At 38.6% G+C, this 16,614-nt stretch overlaps 1 protein-coding gene across 6 annotated transcripts in view; it reads right to left on the bottom strand.

The window, feature by feature from the left end:
* Positions 1-12,239, bottom strand: part of SPDYA (speedy/RINGO cell cycle regulator family member A) — a 34,675-nt gene extending 22,436 nt beyond the window's left edge. The window contains exons 1-4 of one of the 6 annotated variants that reach the window (XM_038561157.1): positions 12,095-12,239; positions 6,018-6,270; positions 2,850-2,908; positions 422-507 (exon numbers count right to left, since the gene is read on the bottom strand). In XM_038561157.1, coding sequence (XP_038417085.1) covers positions 422-507; positions 2,850-2,908; positions 6,018-6,252 — 380 coding nt within the window. In that variant the 5' untranslated portion in view covers positions 6,253-6,270; positions 12,095-12,239. Of the gene's footprint in view, positions 1-421; positions 508-2,849; positions 2,909-6,017; positions 6,271-7,109; positions 7,235-11,479; positions 11,502-11,939; positions 12,065-12,094 lie in introns of those variants that run through there. The other 5 variants (XM_038561158.1, XM_038561160.1, XM_038561159.1 and 2 more) reach the window with 5 other exon arrangements.
* Between the last annotated feature and the right edge of the window lie 4,375 nt (positions 12,240-16,614).

Below are 16,614 nucleotides of genomic sequence, written 5' to 3'. Positions count from 1 at the left end.
AGATAATTTATATGGAGCACTTTGAAAAATGAAAAAGTACAATACAAACTTAAGTGGAATACTTAATAACAAATCTTAAGCATACAGCAAGATCAGGTCAATGAAAAGAACATAAAAATACCATATTAAATTAAAAACACTATACCTTCTACATATAAAGGCCTATACAAAGATATATATCAGGTTTTAAAAAGTCTGTTTTATTTTTTTATGAGTCGCAATGTTAACTTTATTTACTTATTTCTTTAAGTAGGCTCTATGCCCAATGTGGGGCCCAAACTCACCACCCCAGAGATCTAGAGTTACATGCTCTACCAACCAAGCCAGCCAGGCGCCCCAAAATAGCCTCTGTTTTAAATTAGATATCATACATATATTATGAATAAGTACCACAAAAATCACTTATAGAAAGCATACTTACAGAGCAATAAAGAAATTTATCCTGGTATGCTCATTTATAGTAAATTTAGCTCTCTTGAAATAAACAAAGGTCATAGCCAAAAGATACTATAGGGAAAAAAGTAAAAGTTAATATTAATGTTTTGTTTTCATAAGTAAAACTGCTTTAAAATAGTTATCTTTAAGATGAAGAATAAACTAAAAATAATACAGCATTATTTATCTTTATTACAGAATTACCTATTTATTTGGGTCCTTATTTTTTGACTTCCTATATGATACAGTGAGAAATAGTTCTGAACCATTTAACATGATTAAGATTAGAATGAACTCCTAAGTTTTATTATTGCCAATATTTTTTGAACCAAAATCTCAATTTTTTCTATCTTAAATTTCAAATCCAAAGAGAAGTTGAAATAATAATTACAAAAACCATACATCCTTGTCCTAGATTCACCAATTGTTAGTATGTTGACACATTGATTTGATGTATATATCTCTACAAAATTTTTTTCCTGACTCATTAATTGTAGATATCCATACTCACTATTGATTGACTGATTGAAGGGGGAGCAATTTTTAAGTCGAGGTAAAACCGACAAAGTTGCTTATATTTAAAGTTCACAATGTGATGATTTGATATACATATATATTGTGAAATGAACATCAAAATCATAACACATCCATCATCACACAGAATTATCTTTTTTTCTTTTAAGACAACGTAGGATCTAGTCTCTAGCAATTTCATATACTTACTTTTTAAAATAATCTTTTAAAAATAACTTCTAGTCAGAAATTATAACATGGCTCTATTTTCATTGGAAAAAATTGTTTTAAATGTGTTATTAGAAAGATTTATCAAGTTTGGTATTAGGACCCTATGCCAGGTTCTATCTGTCCAAATTAAAAAGGACTTATAGTACTGATGTATTTGTTTCCCTCTCATAAAATACCTATTTATTCTACCTTCATAGGATTGACTACAAAGGTGAGTCCAAGTTTTCAAGGTAACTTTCAGTAGAGAACTCTTGAAATAGTGTTTTAAGGTATGGTATGCTTGTTAGCTACTTTAAAAGCACTGCCCCCTGCTGTCCAGCAACTTTAATTACCGTAATGCACTTCAAGTTGAAAACTACAACTCCACATGCACTTAATCTGCATAGACAGATATTTTATATGACGGTGTTACTGTTAATTTTTTAAAATGTGACTTTGTGAATATATTTTATTTTATTTTATTTTTTATTTTTATTTATGATAGTCACACAGACTGTGAGAGAGAGAGAGAGAGGCAGAGACATAGGCAGAGGGAGAAGCAGGCTCCATGCACCGGGAGCCCGACGTGGGATTCGATCCTGGGTCTCCAGGATAGCGCCCTGGGCCAAAGGCAGGCGCTAAACCGCTGCAACACCCAGGGATCCCTGTGAATATATTTTAAAAGATCTCATATTTTAGAAGTATATCATGAAAAATTTATGGATAAAATGTTAGGATGTCTGAGATTTGCTTCAAAATAACCCAGTTTTGGGAAGAATTAGTAGAAACAAGCGGAGCCATGAATTGATGTTTATAGTAGCTACATGATAGACACATGGAGGGTATTTGTTCTATTTTCTCTACCTCAAGGTATATATATTTGAAATTTTCCAGAATTAGATTTCCAAAATCCGAAATTAAGAAAACCAAACTCTGATTTTATCTTTGTTACCTTAACTTGAAATAAAAAAGTTCCTATCAATATTAACTTGATGGGTATTTAATCATAAACTAGTCTTCTATTCATCCCTAGCCCATTGGTTGGCACATTAAATTTAAGCGTGATGTGAATTCATGCTGAATCTTCTGATATGACTACCTGGTCTAAGATAGCATTTGCAAAGCTGAAATCATAACTGTCCAGCCAAATCTAAAGAGAATGGAAATACCATGGTCCCTAGTATGTACATGAGCATCAAGATGATCTTTTATGAAACACTGATTCCTAAATAAAGAATATAATAAACTAATTTTACTCTACAAAATTATTGGAATTTGTTTTATCTAAGTTACCTACAAAATATTAAAATGTATAATAGACTTCCTTAGCAGAATGAATGTCAGAATGTTCAGAATATTCTTTCTCTACAGGCTGATAAAAGGTAGTAATTCTGATCAAAACATAGTAAGTCTATACTGATTCTTGTTTTCAATCAAACAAATATAGACTTAAGCTCATTTAAATCTAATAAATAATACTCTACAATTCCTCAAGTATAAAAATGAATCTCTAATGTATGCTAATTTCAAAAATTAATGTGTAAGGATTTCACTTGGAAGGAGCAACACAGGCTAGTTCTTTTCCTAACCTTAATTGATTATGACCGAAAATTCTATAAGGTTTTTTAAAAGTTCTGATGGTCTAGTAACATAATAATGCTGTTTAATGATTACATTGTTATCTAATTTACCTTGTCTGCAATTTTACAGCAGCAGTCCATCCACAAGAAATCTTGAATTAAATCGTCATCTACAACAAAAGATAGCTATGACTTGTTTTTTAAAAATAGAATGTTTCCTTTTGAAGAATCAATTTCTAGATAGATTATAAATGATGCTTAGAAAGCAAACAAAAATGGCTGAGTAGTGTTATTTAAAACGCAGTTTGCATTTCTTTGGTGTATTTACCATTGCAAGCATTGCACAAAGAGCTACTGCTTTACTCAGGTTTCCCATCTGATTTGCTCAGAGTGAAGGGGATATGGTGGAATGGTTTGGTTTCCTGACGATCCCAATAGCTCTTAGAGAAAAATATCTTGGGTAATTCTAGATTAGCTCTTTATTACTTTCAAAAATCAACCTTTACTGGTGGAAATGGAACCTGATAAAAGATAATGCAGTTTTTAGTAAATAATGGCTTAATGAATATTATTTGTTTTCTAAAGATGTTTTACTCTTGGGACGCCTGGGTGGCTCAGTAGTTGAGTGTCTTGCCTTTGGTTCAGGTTATGATCTGGAGGCCATGGGATTGAGTCCTGCATGGAGCCTGCTTCTCCTTCTGGCTATGTCTTTGCCTCTCTCTCTCTCATAAATAAATATAAATAAAATCTTTGAAAAAAATATATGTTTTACTCTTTCTACTACTTTCTCCTGATAGCCTCTTATTTATCTCTGTCCAATTATCTATTATCCAAACGTCAATAAAAATGTCTATATAGGGATCCCTGGGTGGCGCAGCGGTTTGGCGCCTGCCTTTGGCCCAGGGCGCGATCCCGGAGACCCGGGATCGAATCCCACATCGGGTTCCCGGTGCCATGGAGCCTGCTTCTCCCTCTGCCTATGTCTCTGCCTCTCTCTCTCTCTCTCTCTGTGACTATCATAAATAAATAAAAATTTTTAAAAAAATGTCTATATAAAGAAGATTCACAATTTATTAGCTATTTATAATTAACATTTAATTTTAGAAAAACAGTATTGACAAAAGATCAACAAAAATATTTTTAAAATATGTAAAAAGTAGGTCAAAAATACTTATTCAATTTTAAAAGGCTAAAATATATAATCCCTAAATATGAGTAGTTGTCAGAATATAATCTGAGAAAATCTGCTTTTGCCCATTCCCCTCTTCAAGTTATATAACAAACAAAACATACTTCTTTACACTGATTTTTACATCCTAGAAATATCATCAATATGGTCAAATATATGGAAGGTTCCAAGAATAAGTACTCATTTTCTTAGACTAATTAATTTCTGCCTTAATTCTATTCTTAAAAAGAAAACTCTATGTCAAACGTGGGGTTGTAACTCACAATTCCAAGAGTCAGATGCATGCCCTGATTGAGCCAGCCAGGCACCCAACTATTTCTTAAATTACACACGGTAGAGCCAGGTATTTTCTCTTATTTCTCATGATCAGTTATGAACAATAAAAATGTTCGTGGGTAATAGTTTTGCACTAGTCTTTTTTTTTTTTAAAGATTTTATTTATTCATGAGAAACAGAGAAAGAGGCAGAGACACAGGCAGACAGAGAAGCAGGCTCCATGCAGTGAGCCTGACTAGGGACTCCATCCCGGAACTCCAGGATCATGCCCTGGGCCGAAGGCGGTGCTAAACCGTTGAGCTACCCAGGCTGCCCAGTTTTGCACTAGTCTTAAAGAGAAAAGGGAAACTTATATTAACAGCATTCTAGATCCTGACAGGAAACATCCTGGTAGTTCAACATTTTCCTACTTATACTACTTACATTTTTTTCTTCTCATCTCATGCTCTTATTTTGCTTTTCTTTAAATCTTAACCAGCTTGTTCTCCTTTTCCTTCTTTCTTTCTCTCTCCCCCCCCACCTTTTTTTTTTTTTTTTAAGATTTTTGTCTTTTAAGCAGGGTAAACACTCTTGTCCCCAACTCTCTTTTTTTTTTTTTAATTATTTATTCATGAGAGACACAGAGAGAAAGACAGAGACACAGGCAGAGGGAAAAGCAGGCTCCTTGCGGGGAGCCTGACATGGGACCTGATCCCAGGACCCTGGGATCACCTCCTGAGCCAAAGGCAGATGCTCAACTATTCAGCCACCCAAGCATATCATGTCCCCAACTCTCTTAGACACTAATGCCTGTTACCTGGATCTAACAGACTATGATATCTGTTTGACTGGATTCATTCCTATGGATATATACCAGAATTCGTCTACCCACTCTTTAATCTGTCTACCTTACCTTAAAAAAAAAATCTAAAAAAAAAACCTTCCCTTTCTTGGCTAATGGAAGTAATATAAAGGGGAGCCTGGGTGGCTCAGTTAGTTAAGCATCTGCCTTTGGCTCAGGTCATGATCCCAGGATCCTGCGGTTGAGCCTGGTATTGGGCTTCCTGCTGAGTGGGGAATCTGCTTGTTGAAGTTTGTTAAGAATTTTTTTTTTTAAGATTTTATTTATTTATTCATGAGAGACACAGAGAGAGAGAGAGAGAGAGGCACAGACACAGGCAGAAGGAGTAGCAGGCTCCATGGAGGGAGCCTGACATGGGGCTGGATCCCGACGTGGGGCTGGATCCCGGTTCTCCAGGATCGTATCCCGGGCTGAAGGTGGCACTAAACCCCTGGGCCACCAGGGCTGCCCTTGTTAAGAAATTTGTCAGCAATGTCTTATGATGCTGTCTTACTGACATTCCAAATCACTGCTTATTATCTGAACAAATAAATTTAAGATCATTTTCATTATAGGAACATGATGATAAAGGGTAATTTTTAACAATATTCCCCATATGTGGAGTGCCTGGCTGGCTCAATTGGAAGAGCACGCAACTCCTGATCTTGGGGTCAGGTCATGATCCCGTAGTCCCAGGACTGAGCCCCACATGAGGCTCCCTGCTCAGCGGGGAACTGGGCTCCCTGCTCAAAGGGAGTCAGCTTCTTCCTCTGACCCTCCCTTCTCTTGTGTTCTCTTTCAAATAAATAAATAAAATATTTAAAAAAACAAAAAGCAACCCAAATAAAACAAAAACAAATTGGTTGGAGACAGAGAATCTAACATAGAAAATAACATGCTCTTAGATTATTATGAAAAGAATAAAGTAGATCTTTGGATTCTCTTATTTTTTAAGTACTTTACAATTACCACTATTAAAATATTTTAAACCTACCAAATAATTTAAAGAAAGCAGTCATTTCCTGACGCTGTATAACTAGACAGGGTCCTTTGGGGCGTTTAGACTTGTTGGTATTATGTGCATTTTTTTCAGATGCTGGCCAACTATCTTTAAAAATAGGACGCTTCAGGTTAATGGGTTTTTTAGGCTGATGTGATCTATTTGACCCTGATTTTACATGAACAGTGACAGTAGGTGGTGTCTTACAACACAGCTGATTATGTCTCATTTTGCTTTCCCAAGATTCCTGTAAAAACAAAACATGTAATTATTTACCACACTCTTATTCATTTTTATATAAAAACAACTAATTGGATGACATTACCAGATGCATTCATATAAAATGTTACTGAACTTGCTACTAAAATGTTATTTGTTACAGTGACCCACATAAGAAATTGCTTTTAGAATTCAGTGCTAAGAAATGCTGTTTCCTTTGGATAATTGATATACCTTCTCTTCCCAATAATAAGATCCTGTATACCATTTTGCTTTGACTAGGGACTCCTAAATCAAATTTGAAAGTTAATTATAGGAACTATGCTGAGTCTATAATATATTTGTGATATTCTTTTTTCCTAATATGTTTAATTTTGCTTCCATTGACATAGTTTTGTCTTATGGTTATTATATGCCACTTCAAATTTTTTATAGAACAAGGCAAACTATTTCCAGAACTAAATTATTATCATATCAAGTCTTATATTGAAAGCAATCCCCCCACCACACACAAAACATTTTTTTACTGGGTAATTCCTTGATATGTTACAAAATTCACTTATTCAACAAGCATTTACTGGTATTTACTGAAAAATCAAAGACATTTTTAGCAAAGAAATGTAGGGTATATGTCCTTTGAGAGATTCTTGTAAATTGATCACTCTAATTTTTAAAGTTGTGAGTATATGACCATATTATCTGAGTGACTGATTATAAGTGTATATGAATGTACAGTGTTATAATCCAATAAAATCAGAAACAAAATTAATTCATCAATATTTAACAATATGCACGATCACTACCATTTGGTGGTAATTAGTTCACATAATTACTAGTTAGTATTACTTTTGTGGTCAAAGTACTTACAGGTGACAGGAAATGGAGGCATGCATAGACAAAGCATGAAACTACTCTAAGACCCTAATGAGAACCTCTGAATCCATAACTCACAGTGACCCAGGCAGCCATGCCTCCCTTGGTGTTCAAGGAGTTAGGTACAGATTCTCCTTCCTGACCCTCAGAAACTTCCCTGCTGAAGGAAGGAATGGAAAGTAAGATTGGATATATAAGGGCTAGATCAGCAATGTCCAATATACTGTGAGCCACATATGTAATTTTATATTTTTAAAGCTTCATTACAGAAGTACAAATAAGCAAAATGAACTGAATTTTAGTAATATATTTTATGTAATCTAGTATACCTAAAATATCATTTTAATGTGTAATCAACATAAGAATTAATGATATTTTACATACTTTATTTTTCACACTAAGTTTTTGAAATCTGGTGTGTATTTACATTTACAGTATATCTCAATTCAGCTGCTAAATTTCTAACAGAGTGAAATGTAGTCTTTTTTTTTTTTTTAGTGAAATGTAGTCTTACCAAAACAGTAGTAAGTAAAAATATTTTACACTCTTTGAGTACTTTAAGTAAAAATTCTTCAGTTGCACCATCCACATTTCAATTGCTCATCAGCCACATGTAGCTAGCTAGTTGCTACCATATGAGACAGCAGAGGGCTAGATACTGAAGAACTAGGCAGAGGAAATTATATTCAATCAATTCTATAATTGCTTCTCCTCCGTTTCACTTCCCTCCCTCATCTTTCTTCTTAGATCCTAAGGTCCAACCAAACTGAAGACAGTTCTGGAGTCGGAGTTGGTGGTGTTACAAACTCCAGAGAAAAAGGAATGGGTGATAACTGAACCTTGAGACTTCTATAAAAACTTTCTGCTATTTCCAACCCACCTCCTCAGGGAGACAGCTCGAGGTCTCATCTGCATCTTCCCTCCCCCCCACCCCAAAGTAAGAGCAGCCTTATGATCTAGACGGAAAAAATTGATATCAGGCTTCTCAAACTGGGGTGAGGTGTCTAAGCTCGGGGGTGGGAAGTACCAGAATACAGAAGAACTATGGCATATCTCCCAGGAGGTAAGTTTTATTCAATATTAAGTAAATAACTTAAAAGTGTTATTTTAGACAACCATGGATATACTGTGAAATAAAATGCAAATATTATCATATAAATAGATATATATGTTCACAGTATAGGCATTACACTATTACACTAAACCCTTATGTGTTGGGATAGTTCACATAAAATTTGAAGAGATAAAGAACTGCTGAAATTCCCCAAATAGAGAGATTCATTGAAGTTAATCAGCAAACACTGGCAGGAAAGTTACAGAGGAACTTAAGGAGAGAAGCTATCAATGCTCTACTCTTGGTCATATTCTACCTTGAGGTAGTTTTAAATTTTGCTCTTTATTTAGATATACTGAGAGAATAGAGTTCTCATAGCAAGAGGAAAAGAATGCAAGGCAAATAAAAAATTATAAGCCATTACAAGAGGCACCTGGGTGGCTAAGTCAGTTAAACATCTGCCTTTGGCTCAGGCTGGATCCCCAGGGTCCTGGGATCCAGCCGTTCTTTCGGCTCCTGCCTCAGCCAGGAGGAGTCTGCTTCTCCCTCTCCTGCTGCAGCTCCCCCTGCTTGTTCTCTGTCTCAAGCACTCTCTCTCTCTCAGATAAATAAATAAATAAATAAATAAATAAATAGCCATTTCAGGAAAAGGTAAGAGAGAAGGGGAAACTAGGAGAAACTATGCTTATATGGCAAAATCCTTTAATGAGTTTTTACATGGGTTCCACCGACATGAAAAAAAATCATAACAGAATTCACACTTCAATAGGATGTCTGGGATTTTTTGTTTTTGTTTGTAAATAGACCACAGCCAATCTAGAAGCATCTGAAATAATTTCTTTTCTCTAGAGATAGTAACATAAAGAGTTTTAGGGGTGGTGGTCCACAGAATCATACAATAGAAGTAGTATTTGGGGACTCATCTGCCTATATGAAATATCTAATTGCAATATCCAATGGCAATTCAGGGCAAAAGGGAAACCTTAAATTCCTTATAATTTTAGTCTCATAATGAGCACTTAATATATGCCAGACATTGTGCTAAAAGTTTTACATATTTTCTCATTTAATCCTCAGAATATTTCTATAAAAGAGGCATTATCTTATCCTTATTTTCTAGATGAGAAATTTGAGGTTTAGGGAAGAAGAAATTTGCCTGTGGACACATAATTAGCGAGTGATAAAGTTAGGACTTGATCTGGTATTGTTTGACACTAAAGTCCCATATACTCTAACCACCATTTTAAAATCAGGTTTGTTTTTTTTATTTAAGATTTTATTTATTTATTCATGAGAGACAGAGAGAGAAGCAGAGACACAGGCAGAGGGAAAAGCAGACTTGCTGCACAGACCCCAGGACCCCAGGATCATGACCTGAGCCAAAGGCAGATGCTTAACTACTGAGCCACCCAGGTGCCCTTAAAAACCAGTTATAAAAATTAAGTGAATTCATGCGTAAAATACATGACACATGGTGAGCAGTCCAATATTACTGTCATCTTGCCAGGAAAACAAAGCCAGTTCATGAGCTTACGCTTTATAAAAATTTAAGTCTAGCATTTGCATTGTAAATGTGCACAATACATTGTGACTTAATGGTTAAATAAGCCATTGTTTTAGGGAAGACGGATGGGCTTATCACCTTTTTACTAAAATAAAATGACTCTTAAAAAAGGATCCTTATATTTTTAAATGACTACAGCATTTTTCTCTATCAGAACCACAAAATTTAAGTTGTTAAAAGAACAAGATAGCAAATTTAAGAAAAATATTCTGGCAAAATTGCTGGAAGCTTTGATGGGCTATTATCAAATCTCGATTATTTTGATGTTTTAGTTTTTTCTGACTTAATTTATCATCTAATGGTTATAGTATACTTTTAGTCTCAGCCAAGTACTAGGTGCTACAGCATTTGTAAAATTGTACGGCACAGCTGTTTTAACAAGAAATCCAAATCTAATTATAAATCCAACCCAGGGTGCCTAGGTGGCTCAGTCAGTGGCTCCCTTTGGAACAGGTCATGAGCCTCAGGGTCCTGGGATCAAGCCTTGCATCTGTCTCCCTGCTTAGGGAGGAGCCTGCTTCTCTCCCTCTGCCTGCTGCTCTTCCTGCTTATGCTCTTTTTCTCTCTTGTCAAATAAATAAACACAATATATTAAAAAAAGTTAAATAAATCCAACCCATTAGTGAATAAACCAAGTAGTTCAATGAAATGGTGGGAGTAAATGGAAACTAGATTGAACAGAATTATAGGAGTGATATGTTACAAAAGGATGTGCAGGAGGTGTGAACATACCCCCCCTCACCTCTTTTCTAAATGTGGTGACCATTAGAAGAAAATGAACAGCAGCTAAAAGGGACAACAGTCAAAGGACAATTTGTTTTCCTCTTTTCTTTTTTTTTTTAATTTTGTTTTTCTTTTAAAGACAGGATTCTTAAGTGTTCCTGAAGGCAGAAAAGAAGCCAGTTGGTAGCATATGTTAAAATACTGGAGAATAGACCTTTATTAAGACCTAATTCTGTCTAGCTATATGACCCTAGGCTATTCAAGTCCTGGGAGCACCCATTTCCTTACTTAGGATATTAAGATAATAGAAACACCTGTTTTCTTAGAACCTGGTGCATATTAGTATTCAATAAAATGACCTATTATTAGATGTTAATAATGCATATTTAGGGCAGTCCGGGTGGCTCAGAGGTTTAGCGCCGCCTTCAGCCCAGAGCCCGATCCTGGAGTCCCGGGATCGAGTTCCGCGTTGGGCTCCCTGCGAGGAGCCTGCTTCTCCCTCTGCCTGTGTGTCTCTGCCTCTCTCTCTGTCTCTGTGTCTCTCATCAATAAATAAAATCTTTTGAAAAATAATGCATATTTAGTAGAGTTAATGAGTAATGCCTCGCATAGTGCTGAATCCTTAGCAAAAACTCGATATACAGCAGCACTGTTACTGTATCTCTTACAGGTAAGAGAATCTTTCAAGCAAAGAAGAGTCAGAATATGATGGCCACATTTCATCTCCACCTAATAAATATCATTTAAGTGTTAAACTTTTATTGGTAACAGATCATAAGCACTTCAAGATGGGCTTTTTTTTTTTTTTTTGTCAGAGAATAAAATTCGTTAACAGGCAGGACCTCAGTTTTAACGTAGCATGGGTGTTTTGGTCTATAAGCGTTCAATCCCTTCACAAGTTTCTTTTTTTTTTTTTTTTAAATCGAAGCTAAAAAAAAAAATAAAAAGGTAAAATAAAAAAATAAAATAAAAAATCGAAGCTGGCTGGCCTGCAGCGGTGGTGGACGTGGAAGGGAAGGACACCTGGAAACTGAGGGAGAAGGGCTCAGGGCCGGGCACTGAGATGCACCAGCTCGGACCTCGGGACCTCGTGACTCTGGGGAAGGCGACGCGCTGAAGCGGATCCACGTGCAAGGGGCGGCCTCCCTCGAGATCCGACCGCGGCACGGCGCCGGCACCGGGAGGATAACGGCGGGCGGGTCGCCGAGTCCCCCGACCCAGCCCCACCCCCACCCCCACCCCCACGCCGGCGCCTCTGCTGCCCGCAATGACCAGCCGCCCAGGCCCGCGGCCGACCCCGCGCCCTCGAGGCCCCCAGAGCGAGAGCGGCGGACTGAGGGGGCCGCGCCGGCTGCCACCACAGCCGCGCGTCGCCGTCGCCGTCGCCGTCGCCGTCGCCCCGGGCCGCCGGGCTCCCATCTCCAGGCCCCGGGCACCGCGAGGGCGGGCTCGCGTCGCGGCAGGGGCGCCTGACGGGACTCACGGGCGGAAGCGTGTGGGCAAGGGGCCGCGACGGCCGCCACACCCTCACACACGGTGGGCGACGCGGCCCGCCGCCAGAGCGAGGGAGGGACCGGGCGCAGCCCCAGCTGGAGGGTGGCCGGCGAGGCCCCAGGCCGGGGCGCGAGCGGAAGATACCTGCGGAAACGTGGGGCTGGGGAGCGGGGGCAGGGCCGGCGGCAGCCTCCCTCGGGCGCTCCGGGGCCTTAGGCGGTTGCTCGCCACTCGCTCAGCCGCGCTACCGGCTCAGAGGCCTCCCGCCCACCCCATCGCGGGCCAATCAGCGTACAGAGCCGCCGCCGGGGGCGGGGCCTGCCCGCGTCTGCGCGCGCCGCCCCCCCCCCCCCCCCAGCTCCAGCTCCAGCTCCAGCTCCAGCTCCAGCTCCAGCTCCAGCTCCAGCTCCAGCTCCAGCTCCAGCTCCAGCTCCAGCTCCAGCTCCAGCGCTCCTGCGCCTGCGCGCCGCCTGCGTGCCGAGCTCCCGCTACCTGCGGACCTTCTACCTGGCCTTGCTGACCCTCCGGGCCGGGTCCTGGAAGAACGCCACCACCCTCCCAGACCTCGCTGGCCCGCCAATTTAGCCCCTTTCCCTTGGACACTCTTGGGTTAGAGCCATTTATTTACGTTCCCGGGTTAGATGGAGTTAGATGGAGACGTCCTGCGGGGCTGGGACTTGAGGTCTTCCCTAAGTCACGTCCACCTCGCAGCACAAGCAGGACACCTTGCACACACGCTGGCAGGTACTAGATAGAGAGACGTCAATCGTACGATGACAAAGAATCAGAAGTGAACTTTGCAGCAGCCATTATAATGCCCATACAATTACTGCTATGTTTAACTATATAATCAGAAGAAGAGACCACTTAAACTAAAAAAGGTGTGAATACCGTGTTAAGGGTGATGTTACACTATTCCATTGAATCTGCTGTTCTAAGCAGTACATTTTTCTACAGGAACCTTTCCATTTTGGTCTCATCGAAGCCCTCGGCCAGGTGCCTGGGATGTAGTGGATGCTTAGTTAACACTTACTGAATGTTCATAGCTTTTTTCCCCCTCCTGTGACATCCTTTCTTCACTTCCCTTCCACCACCTGTGGAAGCACGCCAGTATGACAAGATTCATCGGAGCAAGAAATTCTATTTGAAAGATGGTGTTATGTGTTTTGGAGGGAAGGACTATGTATTTGCAAAAGCCGCTGGTGATGCAGAGTGGTAAAATATAAGCTCGGTACACCATAAACATCAGTGGACTATATTACATATTGTGAAACATTTTTATTTTAAATATAGTCCAATACAGAGATGCTCAAATTTTAGTTCACTGTATGGAATTTTAAAAATTAGAATTCTGATGCAGAAAAAAAAAAAAAGCAAACATGCTTCCTCTCCCCCCACACCATTAACATATCATGGCCTTTTTTCCACGTTGCTGCCCTCTTTCTAAAGTCAGTTTTATTGACTGGGCAATACTCCAGAGTGGGATGGACCAAATTTAAATCATTTTGATATCTGGGTTGCTTCCAATTTTTCAGCTCCTACGGTTATTACACTTAAAAACAAATTTGGTAAAAAAAAAAAAAAATTTGGTTTTGCCAATTTGTGGTATTTCCTAGCACTTAGTTACTCAGCAACCCGGAAGTATGACTTTGTTAGGTCCCTTCTTTCTTGGGCTCTCACACAGCAAGATCTGAGAGATGAGGGTGGTGTAGTCTGGGAACTCATTTTCCTTAGGAATGCCACCTTTCCCCTTGGCCCTTACATGGTGGAATGGACCAAGAAAATATCAACTGGTCATGAGAACCTGCAACATTTATGCTCCTAGGAAAATAACTGCGTTAAGCCTCATTCCTCTGGTTTCCCTGGATTCGTCTTTTATCCTCCAATATATTGGAGTCACTGTGATTATTACTTTCCAGCTTTGTGTATAGAACGTTTACAGGACTGTAAATGTTCACTATATGGAAATACAGACACAACTAAAATGTAAGGCACAAGGAGTTGTGCAACTTGAGATGCATATATAATGCAAAGATAAAGTAGTTAGTAGAGGGTACTCTCTAGGACCCCAAAATCTTCACACATTTTCTTAAGTAAAATGTATATGGAAAAGTCAGCAAATACACATAGATGTTAATAAAGCTACTGGGGAAGAGGCTTACCACTTAAAGTTTTGGCTTCAATTTGAGAGTTATGACCAGGCCTTCATGAGTGTTCTTGTTCTTGGGTTTTTCTATGTTGGGTCCATGATACAGAGGAAAGAAAATCACAGGTCTCGTTTGAATTCAAGTACTTTCACTTTTCCAGCTATATGAATGTGGGCAAATTCTTTTTATGCTTCAGTTAAGAGTAAATGTGGGATGTAAGTGTATGGGACAGAGTTGATACTGTGGTAAGCTGTTGAGCAGTGGACTAGCATACACAGTAGGTGGTTAGTTCTGTTCTTGCCTCCTCCATTTGATCTGGCACTTGGCTGATAATTCAATAAGCATTTCATAAGAGCCTTCATATTATTGCTTAGTCCTTTTCCTCTTTACATCCATTCTGTCCACCATCTCTAGTGCACAGCTTTGTTATCCCCTCACTAAAATGTTATTGATGATTGCCCACAGCCTGATCATTCCCTGTGCTGTCTGCATTGCCCTGGTTTGTTCTCATTCTACTAAATATATCTCCCTCCTATATCCAGACTTACTAACTAATATGCTTGCTTTTCTCAAAGCATGTCTTGAACTTTCTTCTTTGAGCTGGCATATAATGTGCTTTTTTTCATTTAAATTTTCTAATATCCATCCTTTAAAACCCAACTTAGGTCATCAACCCATCCTCTGAGTACTTAATAAGTGCAAGACTCTGTGCCATTCCTGAATTCCTGCAGCACTTTCTGAAGTTCTGATTTTTGCAATCTTATTAACCAGCTATCTTTTTAAATAAAAAATTATTTTTATTATGTGTACATATAGATACAATTTTACATAAATGGCATTGCATACATACTTTAAAAATGGAATGTTTGCTATGTACAAAAGAATATATATATAGTAACATATATGCAGGCAGAGCGTAATAAAAGTCGAGAAGCCTTGACCCACCAAAAAAGCATGAACCTAACACCCAAGAAACTACATAAGCAATTTTTTTGAGATCCTATATGTTCCTCCTCCTCCCCTTACTTTCCAAAAGAGGTGACTTTTGTTTTTCCCATTCCCTTTCCTTAAGATTTACTGTAAGTATCCTTAAACATAGGTTTTATTTGTAAATTTAATATTTTGTATTTTTCATAGTTTAAGATTTTAACATGCTAATGCTGAACACTGTAAATCTTTTGCATCGTTGTATAGAATTCTGTTCTACGAATATACTGTGATTGCTCCTGTGAATGGTCATTTGGATCAATTTTTGCTCCTGTGCATGTTATAGGCCATCTTGTACACAGACTTGATTATCAGCGGCTGTGCCTCTGTAAGACCGTATTAGTTATAGTTGGAAAGGTTCTGGTTAGTTGGGTGGTCTGATTGCTCAGTGCCCACGTTTCAAATATTCAAGTACTACTTCTGCTTGTATATGCCCCATGGTGCACACATGTAGTTTTCCTATAAATGCTTTTAAGTGAAAATGATGAGTTTTAGGATATGTAATTTACAGGATTATTAATTGTTGTACTAACTTTATTATCTATATGCTCAATGTAGGGCTCAAACTCACAACCCTGGGATCAAGAGTCACATGCTCTATTAATGGGAGCAAGCCAGGCACCCCTAGTTGTACCAAATTTAAGAGTTCCCATTAGTCTACATCTTCCCAACTTTGTATTTTCAGACTTTTTGTGACCAGATTATCTTTTGAAGTATGCCATAAAGAACCTTTGGATTTTCTTTTTAGTACCCCTTTTCTGGGAAATATTCTACTCAACCTCCCAAGCCTTTTGGGGCAGGATAGCAGCTATATTCATACAGTATCATCTCTTTTCTTCACTTGTTGGGAGTCATAAGGGCCTTTGATCCAAGCTAGGCCAAATTCTCTTCTTGGAATTTTTGTACTAGGACCCAAGAATTCAGCATGGTGGACTGCTTTATTATTTTAAAAAATATTTTATTTGACAGCACAAGCAGGGGGAGTGGAGGGAGAGGGAGAAGCAGGCTCCCCACTCAGCAGGGAGCCTGATGTGGGGCTCAATTTCAGGACCCTGGAATCATGACCTGAGCCAAAGGCAGACATTTTAACCAATTAAGCCACCCAGGCGTCCCTGACTGCTCTTTTATATGGAAGCAATAAAAACTCCTGAGAAGTATCAGGATAGAATCATCAATCTAACAAGATAAAAGGAGTGCATTAAATTTCTCTCTAGAATAGTTTTCTTCACTGTACCTTATTCTTTTGTTCCTTCTGAAAATATCTTGGTTATCTTCCTCCATACTTGCTTCTGCTTATGATATATCCTTATTTGTAAAATCAAGGTGAGAGTTTCTCTAATTTCAAGTTGAGATTCCTAATTTTAAATGCTCATAAATACTAGGCAACTTTTGAAAGACAAAATGTTACATATGTATCACTTTTCTAAAAATGTTTGTAGTAGCTCACAACAAAGGTTACCTTAAGGTCAATTAAACAAAGAACCATGGGGCACGTGGGTGGCTAAGTGGTTGAGTGTCTGCCTTTGGCTC

The sequence above is a fragment of the Canis lupus genome, chromosome 17, assembly GCF_011100685.1.
Source record: "Canis lupus familiaris isolate Mischka breed German Shepherd chromosome 17, alternate assembly UU_Cfam_GSD_1.0, whole genome shotgun sequence".
In the NCBI taxonomy this organism is placed as follows: Eukaryota; Metazoa; Chordata; class Mammalia; order Carnivora; family Canidae; genus Canis; species Canis lupus.
Note: the sequence above shows the minus strand (reverse complement) of the source record. Positions and strands in the feature narration are given on the sequence as shown.